Below are 16,848 nucleotides of genomic sequence, written 5' to 3'. Positions count from 1 at the left end.
GGTTATATTCATTCAATCTTAAAGCTGGTAAATTTGACAAAACTAGAATAAATTTTATCTTTTTATGTTTAGACTTATTAGCAAATCACTTGCTTACCCCGCATTTAATAGATTTATAACTTTTACTCTATTGTTTCAATCCTATGCGAATAATCAAATTCGCGAGATCTAGCTATAAATTCTCCTGACCAATATTGCTTTTTGATTTATTAGTAAATAAATCCGATACTGCCAGCTGCTTAGACTCTGGTTTTATCAATGCGAAGCTCTCGATTTTTTAATTATTAATTATTGAATGATGACACCAAATATAGAAATTTCTTTGCCTAGTCACGGTAGTGTTGCCCCTCAATGAATAATGGCTCAGTCGATCTATTGATATCATATCAATAAAATAACAAAGATTTAATCGTAATGAACAGATGGTTAATTATTCAAATTATACCTGTAATTGTTCACAAAAAATTATTAGCATTAAATTAATTAAAACAAAAAATATCTCAATTAAGCGAACAGTAAAACCATGAAATTAACTAATTATGTTTAAAAGAGACTGATACAAACCAAACTGACAATACTTGTAGTATATAGTCTTCATTTCTGCAACTATTCTAATTCATTAAACAATTAAAATTACATGTTTACTGGATTGTACCCAGTTAAATTTGAGGCGGATTATCTAAGTTCAATCTTCCTTGGTTATTTACTCCGATGCAAACAGCTTGATTAACTCTTTTATTGGCAAAGATGCTATATGGTAATTAATTAAAACTAGTTATAACGAGATACGCATGGATATTTAAATATTTTCTTATTAAAGATGCAAAATAAAAATCATTGCCTCATCATAAAAATTGAAAAGATGGCATTCATGTTGAATGCTAACATTACAGTCGACTAAAAGCGATTAAATCTGTGACATCTGCTAATATAGATCGTTATATTTCTATTTTATTATTTTTACACGTTAGTTACTCCAAGAGTAGATGTGAATTAGTTCTTTTTATTACGCAACTTTTGCTTATTTACTTCTATCAACTAGCACAACATAATATCATGATATGAGTACTTGACTGGCTACATTTAGAGCTTTGATCTAGCCTATGCTATTTCGTATATTAAATTCTTATATATCTATATTAAGACTTATTATAAGATTACATATTGATATTATATGCTATATACTCATTTAATTTTACTTTATAATTGCAATCACTCGTTTTTAAAATACCGTTAAAGTATTAATCATTATCTTCAACTATATTATCTGGATAGCTATTACGTCGGCCAAGTCGCAACGTATTTGTGTTTATTTACAATAAGCTAAATAAGTTGGTGAATGCTGCAAACTATCTAGGAATTAAATTTCTTCTTACAGTAGTCATTGATGGTAGTCTAGTATCGCCTTTGATCGATTTATATTATCTATAATTCGCCAAACTTCTATGATTATGAGCAAGCAATACTATCTATATTCTCCTACTAGTATCCTTTTCAGCTCATCCTATATTAACATCTATTTCATTCAATATTAGGCTAAAATTCGATATCTGACGAATGCTATAACAATTTCACAAAACAGCTTCGCAACAAGATAACATAACGTACGATCAATAAGTCAATTCCTTGAACTACGTATCAAGGAACGATATCTGCACTATCACAAACACTTTTGCTCTACTAACAGAATACACAAAGACTTAAACGCCTCGTATTTTACGTTAAACACTAAGTTTAAGAATCCACTTTATTACACGATATACTGCATTTATATACTCTTCCTCAATAGTTCATGAGTCATAGTTAGTACGATTAACTTTGGAATCATTCACTGAATTAGATATTAATTTTAGCTACTGCTCCCTTAATGCAGACAACAGTATTTACAAACATAGACATCTGATGACTAATACAGAATAGTCAGATTACGATATGTCCTATCACGGAAAATTTCCATGATAATTTACAATCTACCATAAGTAAGTTACAATCACAATGATTGGAACTGTAAGTAGATGATTCGCATTCCCTATTATAACTAGTAATTTCAGTATGTGTATATGTGTCACGGTCATAAAAAGTCAGTGCTATATTAAAACACAGAATATCCAAATTGGAAGTTAACTAAATAAGGATAAGCTAACAGAATAATCCTAACATAGATATTTCTACTCTAATATAGTATATAATACTGTCACAAACAGGGACTTCTGAGAGGAAATTCTTTCTTCTAAGTATGTCGGTATTTTCGAATAACAGGTTTGAACTTTACTTATCAATTTATAATTCATGCCAAATAGAACTGAAATTATAAATTATTGCTCAAATAAATGGTTAAAGATCCTACACCAATAATAATATGCCGGCGTGCCATTTTTGGGGGATATACCGTTTCGTTCCCAAAAAATTTACCCTGGGCCCCTGTATATCGTAGCAAGCATATCATATTACTATCATAAGGTGCAGCTGATTTAAACTTATTACGCCAATTAATTGTAGTATTAGAAACCCTTTTATTGCAACAAATATTGTAACCTTAGGTTTCAGTAAATCTTATTCAATTACTACTCTTCATCAATGTACCTAAGTTGACGAAATATCGTACTAGAAGGCTAAAAATCAATGGTCACCTAAAATATTTTCAGAGCAAAACGGGCCCGACTAAAGATATTGCTCGCTACCTTTTTATATGATTAAATTCTTTTAGCTTGTTATTTTTAGGTCCGGTTTAGCTATAGCTTAATTAATATGTCAACTTAAATAAGGTCTTTTGTAATGTTGAAAGCCTTTCATTGTTACAAAAATCGTAACTAGAAAATTTTAGTAAATCTCGTTTAATCAGTACTTACAACCCTTTATATGGCATAATTCAAATTCTGTTATTTTGTTAGCGTCAGGCCTAGTTTAGCTTTAGCTTAATGAATACTTCAACTTAATCTTTTGTCGGGTTAGAAATTTTCATTGCAGCAAAGGCCGTAACTTGAAATTAATTATGACTGCGAATTACGAATAGATCGCGATAGTGGATTTAGATTTGAACTTACTACTTTATCGGTAAGACATGATTGTATAGGTAAAAAAAGTCATTCGACATATAACTGCTGTCAAGGTACGAACTACCGTGAAATATCAGCTGACTAAATTTAGTAAAACCAATGCTCTGTTTTGATTGAGTAATACCGTAGTCTCCTACTATTACTGTTGACTAGCCTACGTAACCCAAAATTTGACTAATTCCATAATGTGGCACATGAACGTAAACACCGAAAAATAGTCTTGAATATTAACGTTTATTCATACATCCGTCCATTTGAGAAGATTTCCAAATCCTTCCTCTTATAAGAACAGTTGAAAATGACTAAGATAAACCGGATAATAGAGCTTAGACAAATCTGCACGTTTAATATTGTACTATAATAGAACGGTAAATTGTGCAATGTACATGTCCTAAAATGATTCTCTAAATGGACGTACAGTAGTTCGACAATATAAAATCAGTCAGAGATATCTATATGGTATCTATAAGAACTATTAAAAGATGATTCATCAACGTTAGCTGCTGCCAAAGAGTATATAAGCTCTACAAATTACTGAGTAAAATCATTTCTTTATTTTACGGAACGTAAAAGTCATAAACGAAAAGATTAGTATGAATTTGTAGAAGTGGACCTTTACGTTACCTAGTCATAAAATTGGTTTGCGATAATTGCATAAATGATGAATGTTTTCTGTAATGTTTAGATAGTCTGATTGTAGTCAGATAGTCATTGGTAGTTAGACGAACCTGCCTTATATAATAAAGTAAATTTTTCAAGAAATTGCAGTTCTTTATTATTATTTTAAAGATACTCTATTGCATATTCAGGTCTTGATAATTAATATTAATGCAGATTAACTATAAATTGGCTAATTTTTGCGATGAAGTTTATATTCACAGTTTATCTTGTGAACAAATGCGTAATTTACTGAGACCTTCCGATGATCGAAGTTTGTCTATATTTTGAGTCCTCTCTCTAGTAGATATCAGAGAAAACCAGCTTGACATTATACTAATGATATTATTTGATTATTAATAGTAGTTGCAATTTTTGCTTATTGCAAACATCAGCTGAAGAGAATTGTAGTAGATACATTCTGATAAACTAGTGTCATTGAAAGTAGAATTCGCATTCACTTTAGATTCATTTAGTAATAAAAACCAGGCCCATATAAATGACTGAAATATTCTTTATTGATTGCTTACGCCAGTTTTGTTGATTTTTTTAAGCACAATGAATTAACTACAAAGCAAGATTTGAAATTTAATATTTAAGACTCAGGTAAGCTCCTAATAACTAGTAAGAAATAGTTAAAATCAATTATTTACCGAAAAAATACAAAATAGCCATATAAACGTGCTTGTAATGAACTTATGTCCCTTTAAAATCTATATTATCTGCACAACCTGCCGTAGGAAGATAACCTTTAATTTACTTAATATAATAAGAATATTGAACCACTTAAAAATTATGATCAAATTAGATGAGCTGCTACAAAAAATGCTAATAATCTGACAAGATTAAGACGATTTTGGGTTTACAAAATTGCACTGCAACATTTTCACGGGTAGTTTTTAATTTAATGTAACTCCTTAGCCAACAAGGTTTCTTAGCAATTTTAAAGAAATTCTGAACTTTGTCTTCGATTAGAAATTTTGAACAAACTCGTCCTTAAATTTTTGTAGCATTTCCTAGTTTAATCTTACTATTACTTCTAACGTCGATGATGTTTTCTTCTAGACCTTCCTGAGCGTCTAGATCGATGCTTCGAAGCTAGCTCTATATCTTCAGACGTGTCAGATGAGGAATATTCATCGCTACTTTGTCTTATAGATGAATTTCTAGAGCGCGAATGACGTTTAGATTCGGGAGTATCATTATCTTTAATATTATTATTTGGTATAGGCTGAGGAGGTGGTGGTGGTTGGAAGTTTTCAGAAATGCGAGTTTCTGCGGCTAAAGTTCTACTTAACACAGCTTCAACTGACGTAATGATAAAGTATGTAATAAAGACCTGTACTCAAAACAAGTAATTTAATATATAAAAGTAATATAATTTTATTCTTTACATTACCTGAAGGAGAATTATATTCTTGCATCAACATTTGCTGGTTTGGAGGATAGACTACTGTTGCACTTGCCTTTCAGAACATTAAAATGTTGCAGAAATTGTACATAACGTAGAAAATTGTTATTTTTAAATACTTCAAAAATGTTCTATATTTCTAAGAGTAGTTTTATAGATAGCAATCTCTCGAATATTAACATATTGATCTTCCAAACAACACTAAGTTGTTGATATTTTTTTGCTTTTTGAAATCTATACTTTATCACGTCATTGATTCACCTGTAATGATTTGCAATAGACAAGGTGTCCAAGTAAAATAATATTCCCTAAACTGAAGCCAAACTCTAGCATTCCAATGAGTAATGACGCTAAACTATGCCAAAATGTGTACCGAACATAGTAGAAGAAAAGTGAAATAGCAGAGAAAGTGCACTGGGCTACGCACACAATGAAGCTAATGATAGTAAAGGCAAAGTAAGCATGCATCTAATAAAAAAAATAAATAAGTTAATTCAATCAATAAGGAGCCATTTGGATATCAAATGATTGGTATTGGTATATTTTGCCGAGGTATACTAAAGGGTTAAGAATTTATTTACCAATCTATAATTTGCTGGATTTATATGTAAGCCCATACCAAGTAGTCCGCTTATGAGATACTATTAAAAACATTAATAAAGGAAGATATTTAATTTGAATTATAATGTAAATATTCATCTTCAGCCGCTTGTCAGCAGATATGTATAATGTAAAATGATTATTGAAGGATCACACCAAGAATGCCGAAAGCTAAATCTTAGATATTGCAATCAAATTTCTAATAGCTATGAACAGCTGAAAGCAGTTCTTAAATAAATTGTTTATCAAATATTAATAGTAAAGGCTTCATTGACTCAATTAAATTATTTAAGATCCAATTCTTTATGTAGCAAAAGTCACCAAAAGTTTGATCTTCTTTACAAATGAAACTTTGATTTAAAATCATAAAAAATTAAACACTGACGATATAGCGATATTGACTTCAAGAGATAGTATTATTTTCCTAATACCGACTTATATCGAGAACTATCTAAGAAATAAAACTTAATATTATCTTCTCTTCATTTATGATAGAAAATATTAGTAAGATCAAAGACTAAATGGGAAATAAATATTTCGTTCTAACTTTCAATCCTATCAAAAGGTTAAGAGTAACAATATGTAAAATCTTCAATTCTATGTTTAATATCACTCGGTAGAGTAGACTACTGCATGATTTACGTAAATTTAGATGGTCGAAACATTAGCGGTATATATTGCTAAATGCTATCGCTATACAGTTACGTTACATAATGAACTATTATTTGAATAAGACACTATCCTTAGAAATACTTGAAATACAAAGTTTCGATAAATTAATCTATATTGGAGCAATATATTAAACTGTACTGTACAGGCAAACATCCGTATCTGACATGATTTATTATGCTCCATCAAACATTGCATAATATATCAAAATTCTAATCTAAGTTTTTTGAATATAATCAAGTACACAATAAGTTCACGATATATATTCTAGACGTCCATATTTATTGTAAACTGGTTATTGCACTATAAAATGCTACTAAATCTAGATGCGATTTTGTTTCCGGTTGTACCAATCCTACACGAAGTATTCGATCTGCATAACCATAAGGCACTAATTTGCTGTACTGTTCTACACGCTAAATAGCGTGAGCAATAGAATTAACACACTCTAAGTAACGCATTCATATTCATTCAGGATCGCAATCTCACATATAATCTATTAAATTTATTATTTCATACCTTAATACTAAAATACGACGATAGCCTAAAACTGTCGTGTACTAGAAAGTAGTTAAAAGTTACGAATTATCTACGAAAACTTTAATATAGACTGATTTGCAATGGATTGAATTTTATATCTGCTAGTATACATATTTATTATATTGAAAGGACCTGAATGGGAAAGCCTACAGTAATTACAGAATAGATTGATATTAAACATTGTAATAGATTGCGTATCTTGTCATTTTTATCAGCATAATTTGTAGCGAACTGACTTTATATTTAATGACTATTATTCATTTGCATGTTAAAGCCTGATAGAAAATATCACTTAAAATGTAAAAATTATGATTTTATTATCTGGGCCAAATTGGTTGGATCACAAGATGTATAGATACTAGTATTTAGACAATAATAAATGCATATAGCACCACGTTGCATAAGATGATAAGGATTTTCATTTGTGCGGTAAAGAGATAAAATTACTTTTATGGTAGTTATTTCGTCTTAATTAATAGGGATATTTACAATGAACAACTGCAAGAATCTAAAGCTGAATACAAACTTACAAATGAACATGTCCATATGTCAACGCCGAGTAATATGACAATATTCATGTAAGATCGGTATAGCGTAAAGCCTAATATGCCTGCAATCAGACCTAACAAGCCAAGAAGCATTTGAGAAACGGCAAGACCAAGGGCCACTGATTTAACCTGTGGTGGCAGCATATAAGGATGAGTCATATGTCGATATTGAATCTGTGCAGACGCCATTTTGAAAATATGATAGCAAGGGAAATATTTAATATGTACGATTTGTAACTGAAGATATAACCATCTGAGGACAGATAACGAACGGACTGAAGAACAATGTCACCTCCAGCAAACATATTTTTCCTTAATCATAATGATAAATGTAAAACTGATGTTAATTTAATTAATTCAAACCTCATACAAAATTAAATTAACGTTCTCAGTAAGCTTTATCCATTTTTCTCTCTTGTTAAAGACTATACCCATGGCGAATGCAATATATCCGTTATAGAGCAATTGGTCCGCAATTTATACCTTAACTTAGCTCTAACCCTAACTCTCGCACATCCTTTAGTGACTGACGATTATCCTAGGTTTTTCCTGTGGCGTTTCTTATAATCTAGACTAACTATCAACTCACATAGTTAATTAAAAAGACTTATCTATAGCCTATAAGTGATTAAATGCCGTATCGCTCTTAGGTAAAAATTTTAACCGTTTCAAACTGAGGTTGAAATACATCGTATATACGTAACCATATTCTGTTTAGGCTAGCCAATTTAAGCGGACAATTTCAATCAAATTAATTGCGCTAACGCTAGATGAAAACCTTGATAAAACATACGTAACTGGTCTAGGCCGAGAAATTTAGGCCAAGCCTTGTCGCATTAGATGACTTGTATCTACAAAATTGATCATGTTTCATTTAATAGTAACATTCAATAATGAGAAATGATTTGAGCTAGCAAATTTCAAGCAGATGTCTGCTCTATTAGTTAAGTTATCAATTTTCTATGTATGCGACTAAAATGATCTCTCTTTACTATCAAATTATTTAAACTCCATGGTTACTTTTTCGAAACTCTTCTACTTGTAATCAAGGAGGGTTTACTAAAAATCTCCAGACGAATCGAGTAGAGCTAAGGTATTGAACTGATAATAATCGTTCTTAGCATACCGTTATACAGTTTGGTAAAACCAATGTTTTACTAGCTTCCCTCTACCTATTTAGGTAAGCATTTTATCTATAGTCTCTTCTATGGACTTACATAATACAAATTTTATATTTCACTCTATGTACTCCTATCGTTAAATAGAATGGATTAAAGCTGTAGTGAGCTTAAAATATAGAAATGTATTAGCAACGTAACTAAAATCTCATTTCATAACATATTTCTGCGCCAACTGTATTTGATATTGCTATAAAGAAAATTTACGCAGCATTTTTATATCTGCTTTCTTCTATAGTTACACTGAAACATGAAAATGATGGACCGAAAATATGAAATTGACGATCCTAAATCCTACATTAATTCTGCGATACGTATAGTGCGTAAAGTACTGACTGGTACATGTAGCAACAGCTGGGTAATGCAAATACTATTAAGCATAGTATCTAGTCCATAGCATTAGATAAGCATGTGAATTTATCATAAAAAGTAAGAGATTTTATTAAGTGTTATCTCTAAAGAATCCTTTGCTTACCCTGCTATTCTTCAACAACTCTGAATATTAATTGATGGTCAGCAAAGACGGTCTGGTTGGTCTTGTCATGAAGTCTACCCATTACATGTTAGTAGTAAAGTTCAAAACACACCACTAACGGTTACAGTTATACGTACAAAAACAATAAATTTGTATGAAATATCAGCTATACGTTTATTTACAATTGAGCATCAGCGTTTTAACAATTTATGAGAAAATAGGTGCTCTTAAATTAAGAACGGTGGCATAATAAAACATAGAATTAGATCGTAGATTATTACATATGCTTGTTATGATGTATGATAGCTTACTTCTGTAAATTTATCATAAGCCTTATTTGTTAACTCATAACTACAGACTTTAGATGAAGGTTTTGTGCTAGAGAACGAACACCAATAATCTGAAGCAGTAAGCTTTTGAATCATGATTGATGTCAAAGGTCAATAGATACGTCACTCCTATATTAGGGTATCATGATATGACTAGTCCGAAAAGATATCTGTAAAATTACTGTAGCTGTTAATATATTAAATTATGAATGATCCGCCACAGTGTAAGTTACTAATTATAACCTGAAGAATTGTAAAATAGAGTGGAATATCGCTAACTGTAATGGTACGGAAAGTATATAAGTGGACAACTTAAGTTATTCATTATTTCTTTCTAAAAGTCATTCTAGCAGTTGCACTTGGCTAGAGTAGAGAAATACTGAGATTATTTTTATATAAAGGTCTAATAAAGTTGATGCTTTCTACATATTTTAAAATTTCACGTTCAGTGATATCACCAGAGGTCATCCTAGCTAAGTTATATGGATCTATAGAAATAAAATTGCTTTATTTCCGATCTGAAGCTTAGACAAATCAACCACATATTCTTAGAGCAGTAATATGTAACCGTAACTAGAACAGATATCGACATGATTACAGCCCTTAAGTATAGTAACGATGGATAATAATGGAATAAAATGAGTCGATCTATTTTTTGCAGACAAATATTCGTAAGGATAATAAGTGATTATCTTTATAAGCTGCTTTATTAAATATAGTTTATTAATTAAATCCTTACTGTAGAAGCAGATTTATATCAGTGAAAAGCAAGCTATCTTTTAAATTGGATTGTTTGCCAGTTAAAAATAGGCAATTTGATCTATCCTACTTTTATAGTTTGTCATTAACTGAAGATTAGTAAAAATTTTGAGTATTGTAGAGAAGGAAGAATCCAATCTATACGAATATATTTGTTACGGGACGGTTGCATAATATATTATAGTTTTAATCCCTCACAATTTAATTAATGAATACAACTTTACTGAATTTAGAAAATGCTTAGAAAATAGAAATTCTTAACTTCAGAACTTTATATTTATGATAATAAACCGATGCTAAATTTTCATCTTAAAATATTCATTAGGACAGTTTACCATAACTATAACACATTATCTAGACTTTATATTTTTCTTTGACTATTTGATATGGTTGTTACATGTAAAATCTACACTGTTTCGATATACTGCGGCAATGAATAAAGTAAGTGTCATTAAGGATAGTAAATATGATAAGTAATAATCAATTATTACTAACCAAATATATTTAATAATACGCGCCGCAGATTCATACGACTATATAAGTTAAGAGTAATAACATCAATTGAAATGATAAAGAAACAAAAACTACCATAGATGGAAAACATTGAAAATGTGCAGAACAGACATGACATCATTAAAGGCTAAATCAGTAAATTTAGAAATTTAGCAAATTTTGCAAAATTTTGCTTCGAAATTTTCCTCTTATCCAACTTACAGATCCAGTAATAGCCACATCATTTTAATGATATGTAATATGTCAAGCCTAGCCTTAAACCAAAACTTGTGCCAATCAATACTTCAGATCTTTATGAAATAGGACTAAGCATAAAGAAAGCATAGATAATTAAGTAAATCTATTAGTATAATACAAGATTAAGTCGAATCTTAACATTACATGGCATTTAAAATTAAAGAAGCTACAATAATATGGGCTTACTGAATCTGATTTGACATTTCTGGGCTTTATTGAAGTCATCAAGCCGTCCATTGCGTTCGTACTCAGTTTGAAAGTTTCATCCAGGTTTTGATCGTGTGGTGGGAGTAATAATATAACTAAGAAAACAGTTTCCGATTGGACTTAGATTTACAGAATCATAACTTGCGATGTTAAAGTTGTATCAATGATGAGCTAGGCATCTAACTTTTCGTTCATTAATAATATATCAGTTTAAGGGCAATGGGAAATATAAGTAGTGTGTATTGCATTGAATTACGGATTATTAACGCTAAAAAGACTATTAGTAATGGTAACTTATCCAAATTTTAGGAATTTATGCAATAAATATGTAAATAGGTTAGTAATATAGCTAAAGTTGTCACAAAGCTAGATTTTTACTATCAGTAAAAGCGCTATTATCGGGTGACACTGTATATCCTAAATATTATCGAATATCATTGATTTTAGATCTCAAACTGGCGTTATATGCCTACTAATATTAAAATTAACGAGCTTTGTGAGCAGATTATAGGAAAATCAGTAATCAGATAATATAAACCGACTTAGATTTCTAGTATATACTATTGTTACAAAACAGCTTTGCAACAAGATAACGTAACGCATGATCAATCAATCGATTCCCTGAACCACATATCAGAGAGCAGTATCTACTCTTTCAGGAACACTTTTCCTACTAGTAGACTACAAAAAGACTTCGACGCCTCGTATCTTACGTTAAACACTAATCATAAGAACTAACTTTATTATACGATTTATCGCATTTATATACTCTTTTACAATAGAACAGACGTCCTAGTTAGTAATATTAACGATGAAACCTGATAATTATATTATGAATCAAAAACTAATTTTATCTACTGCTACCTAATGAAGACAACAGTATTTACGAACATAGACATCGAATTACTAATACAAAATTGTCAGATTACCACATGTTTTATCACGGAACATTTCTAAGATAATCTACAATCTACCATAAGTAAATTACAATCACAGTGATTTGAATTATAAGAAGATTATTCTCGATTCCCTAGTTGAACTACTAATTTCAATAGGCTGAATATATCACCGTAAAAACTAGTGCTGTATTTGAATATCAAATATCTAAATTAGAAACTCTTCTGTCGCGGTACGCCGTTACTAATTAAGTAACTGTTGATTAATGAATGCTTATGAATAGATAAGATAAGGTTATGTGCTATGTTTAATGCGCTTGTAGCTGATAATAAGATGGTAGAAATGAGATAAAAATAGAAGTTGTTAGCAGTTAATTTACTGTAGGTTTATAAAGTGTGTTAATCTCTAAAAATTGAGCCGTATATGGACGAAGGTTAAGCGTCTTAACACCTGACAGCTTGTAGCTATCTAAGTCTGAGAATATCGACATGTGTATTTAGTAATGGTATTATACTAATTACTGTAACTTGTAAAGCATGAACTCTCACTTGCTAATATTGGAATTCACTGTAGAAACCTATTTAAGCGCGTGTGTTTGTAGAATAAAGTTAGTAATTGCTCAAGAAACGGCAAGACTCATATCGTGAAGAATATTGTAATAATTAGTCAGTTGTCTGTGGAGATCAGCCGAGAAATCGAGTTCTCAAATACTTCTCTCATAGAAACTGAAAGTACTGGTAGAAATAGCCCAAGTTTTAAGTAACTACACTAGAGTTCTTTACTTTCCTTTGCCACAAGTGAGGGTAGTGACATCTTCATAAAAGGATAAATCTACAAAATTATCCTAACATAAGCGTTTTTGCTATAATCTCGATATTACAGTGTATCACACTGTAACAACTGCAGAAAGCACTAAATACACATGTAGACAGTTCTGGATCAAATCTAGCTTAGTGTACACGAAAATAATAGGATTTTCAAAAGCAATTAGCGCCACGATCGATAAACCATAATTGACTAGCCTTATATTTACTTTAGTCGACTTAAGAGTGTCTCAAAATTATAAAGAGATAAAAAGCTGGTATGATATCATACATTATACAATAACGGGTTTCATAACCGGCATATAAGAGCTTAACTTCTGTAATGACCGAGTAATAGTCTCCTGCTATTACTGTCGGTTCGCTTACAGTCTTATACTAGAATCATTACCAAAGCATCGTTTCTTCCTATTATTCACCCACTATAAACTACAATTAGCTGAAAATATTACAACCTCCTATCGCATAATATCGATTTTTACTGTTAAAGTATAAAATTGGGTTATATTTATTACGATATTGTTAGTTCAAAATATCTTTACTTTATTTTATGTTAAGATCATTCTGAAGATCATTATTATAATAAAATATTTGCTAATACGAGCCCGTAACATATATACTAATATCAACCTAGAGAGCAATATTCGGTACATATTCTTTATGGATAAAATGAAATCAATTGCTTTATTTTTATTTAGAATATTAATTATCGAGCTTATGCAGTACAAATATTATGTTGCTGTTGATATCTTATTTATTGCCTTGATGGCATTATTACTGACATTCTAAAGAATTAAACATTCAGCTAGAATGTCTAATCAATCGTGCCATTCTTCACAAATAACCAACAAATCAATCATATAATTCTGCAGGAATGTCCAATCAATCATGCCATTCTGCACGATCAAATTGATATAAATCAACCGTAGTATGTCCAAGATAAATATAGATTAAAAATTTTTTAACTTGGAACAAGTTTTTAAGACATTGATCATAAATAAAATTACTTTATGATGTGCTAGAGTTCTAATGTGACCTGAATCAGCAATTTGATGTATTATTTTTACTTTATTTTATGCTATGATCAATGAGGATATCATTATTACAGTAAAATATTCACTAATACTTACGACCTTCAACTTAGAGATTAATATTTTGTATATATTCTTACGGATAAAAGAAGTCAGCTACTTTCTTTTTATTTTGCATGTCAACTGCCAAATCTATGCGGTACGAAAAATAAAAACTACCGATTACTTTTCACTTATTTCTTTCGTAAAAATCAATTGCAGCATATCGAAAATGGGTGTTGATTTAAAAATCTTTTATCTTTGAATAAATTTTTAAGATATTGACTATACTCTTTGTAGCCATCATGTAAAGGAAACAAATTTGCGGTATGCCACAGTTCTAATGTAGCCTAAATTAGCTATTTGATATGTTATTCCTAGATCACCCTTTATTTATGGTATTACGAATATACTGAAATTATTTTTCAATCAGCTTATCTACGTTAGCAATATATTATTAATAAAATCATTAAGTCTCAAATATGGTAAACTACATGCCTATATCCGTTCACGACGAACAAGAACAGTTTATCATTTTTTAGCACTTTTTCAAATAAAATGATTCTCATAAGTATCCATCCTATCATCGAAATAATTTTTTAAATAAAAGTAAAGTTTTGTTTTCGAAGATTTATTATCCTAGGTGAAAGTTATGCGACATCTTTCATGATCTCGATGAAATGGACAAGTATAGTGGAAAGACAGAAAGTCAAACCGACGGCTATACAAAATATAAATGAAACTTAAGCAATATATTCAGGTCACTAAGAGCGAAGAAAACAGATATGAATAAAGCTTTCTGTTTAAGACAAATGGCCTTGAAAACAACGAAACTAAAAACAACTGTTACCCTTAATTGCAGAGTTCTGATTCTGTGATAAACTACTATCTTCTTATATTTATTTATTGTATGAAGATTCATTGTCGTGACAGATATACTTTAATACTAATTATTTTACTATTATAAAATAATAGATTAATATTTAAAACATCGCTAAATTTTCTCAGTATTAAAAATAAGTTAATAAGAATTTTAGAGCTGGAATACGATTACTTCATTTGTGGTAGCTCACACATATTTTATCTACTTTTTTGGAAATTGTATGGGGAAGTTATCTATAAGTGTAATTGAGTACAAGGAAAGTTCAAATGCTAAAGGGATGTTATTGATCTTGTCTCTCTATTTCTCATTCTATTTAAGAATAAATTTGTATTATATTGTAGAATAAGGACCTACAACTTACCACCTTTATTGCTTTGAGTCTGTCTATTGACTACCATATTGGCTATTTCGGAACAAGACTGAAAAGGGAAATGAAAATAACCATTAGAAATTAATCTGCTTTGTTTCAATTTCTCTTTCTTAATTTTGCTCAGATAAGTAAATATAGAATGGTAGGCCATCTATGATATGAACTTGAAGTGAAGTCCTAAGTTTAATTTATGATCTCTCAAATCACATTTGATAGTCTTTATACACCGCTCATGAATATAAAGCCTTAAGATTATTTGATACTTTGCTTTAATAATTATTACTTCTTGTCTTTTACTAAGTTGCGGCTGCTTGAAGACGCTGATAGCGGAAGCAATTGTCGTGGCCAGGCAGAAAAATATACTAATGAAACCTGAAAAGGTTAATGTTACGCTGTACCAAGTTATTTCTGTATATCCACGATAAAGCATGGCTTTAGTTGACAGGATAATAACAACAGTGCATAAAGCAATGTTCATAATTGAAGATACGAGTAAGACTTTGATCTATCGACAAAATTATGGAAACATCTACGTAAGTATTTATCTTACTTAGATAATGAAAATCGTTTTCGTAAGCAGAAGTGAAAAACAAGTCATAACTCACTCAAGTAACCTCTCCGTTTAAAGAAGATGAACTCACCAGAATAAACGTGTATTAACTTACATATTGTAATTCCGGTTGATATAGGCATATTACTGACAAAATTCCTGTTAAACAGAACTAGGTATAACAAATAAAATGAGCTTTACTTTGGTTAATAATATAGAATCAAGATGCATTCATTACTTAATTGATATTCAACATTGAATAAAGACAAGGTTTCTAAAGTACCAAAACTTTGGATTTAAATCAATAATTAAGCTGAGAAGCTGATATTTTAAGAAAAAGTCTCATTTATCAAATGGAAAAGAGTAATAATCCTTAAGTTTAAGTACCGCATTTTATAAAATAAGTAGCCAACGGGTTGATAATATCAAAGAAAATGGCAATATTTTGTTAAAGTTCAGTAATGATAGCAAATTTAAGCAATAATCGTGGCAATATTTCCTAATAGAATTTGCCATTAATCGTGACAATATTTTATAATAGCATTTACCATTAATCCTGATATAAAATTTACACCGTAATTAACTGGTGGAATAGCTTCATCGTGAAATTGGCTGATAGCAATAATACTGCAAATAACGTACACGATGCCGGATAGCAATTGACAAATCCCAAAGTAAACTGCAAGACGTTGGATTTGTCGAGACACGATAAGATCTTCGTGGTGAGGTATAGAAACAGAAGAGCCCGCCATTTCAAAACAGAGAGAGATAGAAATAAATTAATTTGTTAGCTGCTAATCAAAACTGCTTCCAGAAACGACTTGGTTTCGACTTCATATCGAATGAACAGAAATTGATTAGTTTAATCGATCTAGGCTGCGTAATTATAAAATAATTCTCTTAATAACTATTTGACAATCTGATAGAATATTGCAAGAAAAACTTGAATCATGAAGATTGAAGCATAACAGGGGCAGCAGGGAAGGCTATAGTTCCTTCGTACCTAAAAAAATTGGTTAAATCCATAGCACATACTGTAGTATATTTGCTTGATTCGACAATTAGGAGGAATACGAAC

At 30.4% G+C, this 16,848-nt stretch overlaps 2 protein-coding genes across 2 annotated transcripts; both read right to left on the bottom strand.

Annotated features, from left to right (window-relative positions):
• Nucleotides 1–4,752: 4,752 nt before the first annotated feature.
• On the bottom strand, nucleotides 4,753–7,670 carry TRIADDRAFT_62186 (uncharacterized protein; the record flags this gene model as incomplete). The annotated part of the gene is made up of 5 exons (XM_002118106.1): nucleotides 4,753–5,021; nucleotides 5,113–5,179; nucleotides 5,386–5,592; nucleotides 5,706–5,765; nucleotides 7,464–7,670. 5 exons carry the CDS (start codon nucleotides 7,668–7,670, stop codon nucleotides 4,753–4,755), a joined length of 810 nt encoding a protein of 269 aa, XP_002118142.1.
• Nucleotides 7,671–14,617: 6,947 nt separating this feature from the next.
• On the bottom strand, nucleotides 14,618–16,522 carry TRIADDRAFT_62185 (uncharacterized protein; the record flags this gene model as incomplete). Its single annotated transcript, XM_002118105.1, has 4 exons — nucleotides 14,618–14,688; nucleotides 15,212–15,269; nucleotides 15,886–15,942; nucleotides 16,319–16,522. The coding sequence occupies 4 exons, from the start codon at nucleotides 16,520–16,522 to the stop codon at nucleotides 14,618–14,620; spliced, it is 390 nt and encodes a 129-aa protein (XP_002118141.1).
• Nucleotides 16,523–16,848: the final 326 nt, after the last annotated feature.

Source organism: Trichoplax adhaerens, genomic scaffold (genome assembly GCF_000150275.1).
Source record: "Trichoplax adhaerens TRIADscaffold_37 genomic scaffold, whole genome shotgun sequence".
Classification (NCBI taxonomy): domain Eukaryota; kingdom Metazoa; phylum Placozoa; class Uniplacotomia; order Trichoplacea; family Trichoplacidae; genus Trichoplax; species Trichoplax adhaerens.
This window is presented reverse-complemented; position numbering and strand designations above follow the sequence as displayed.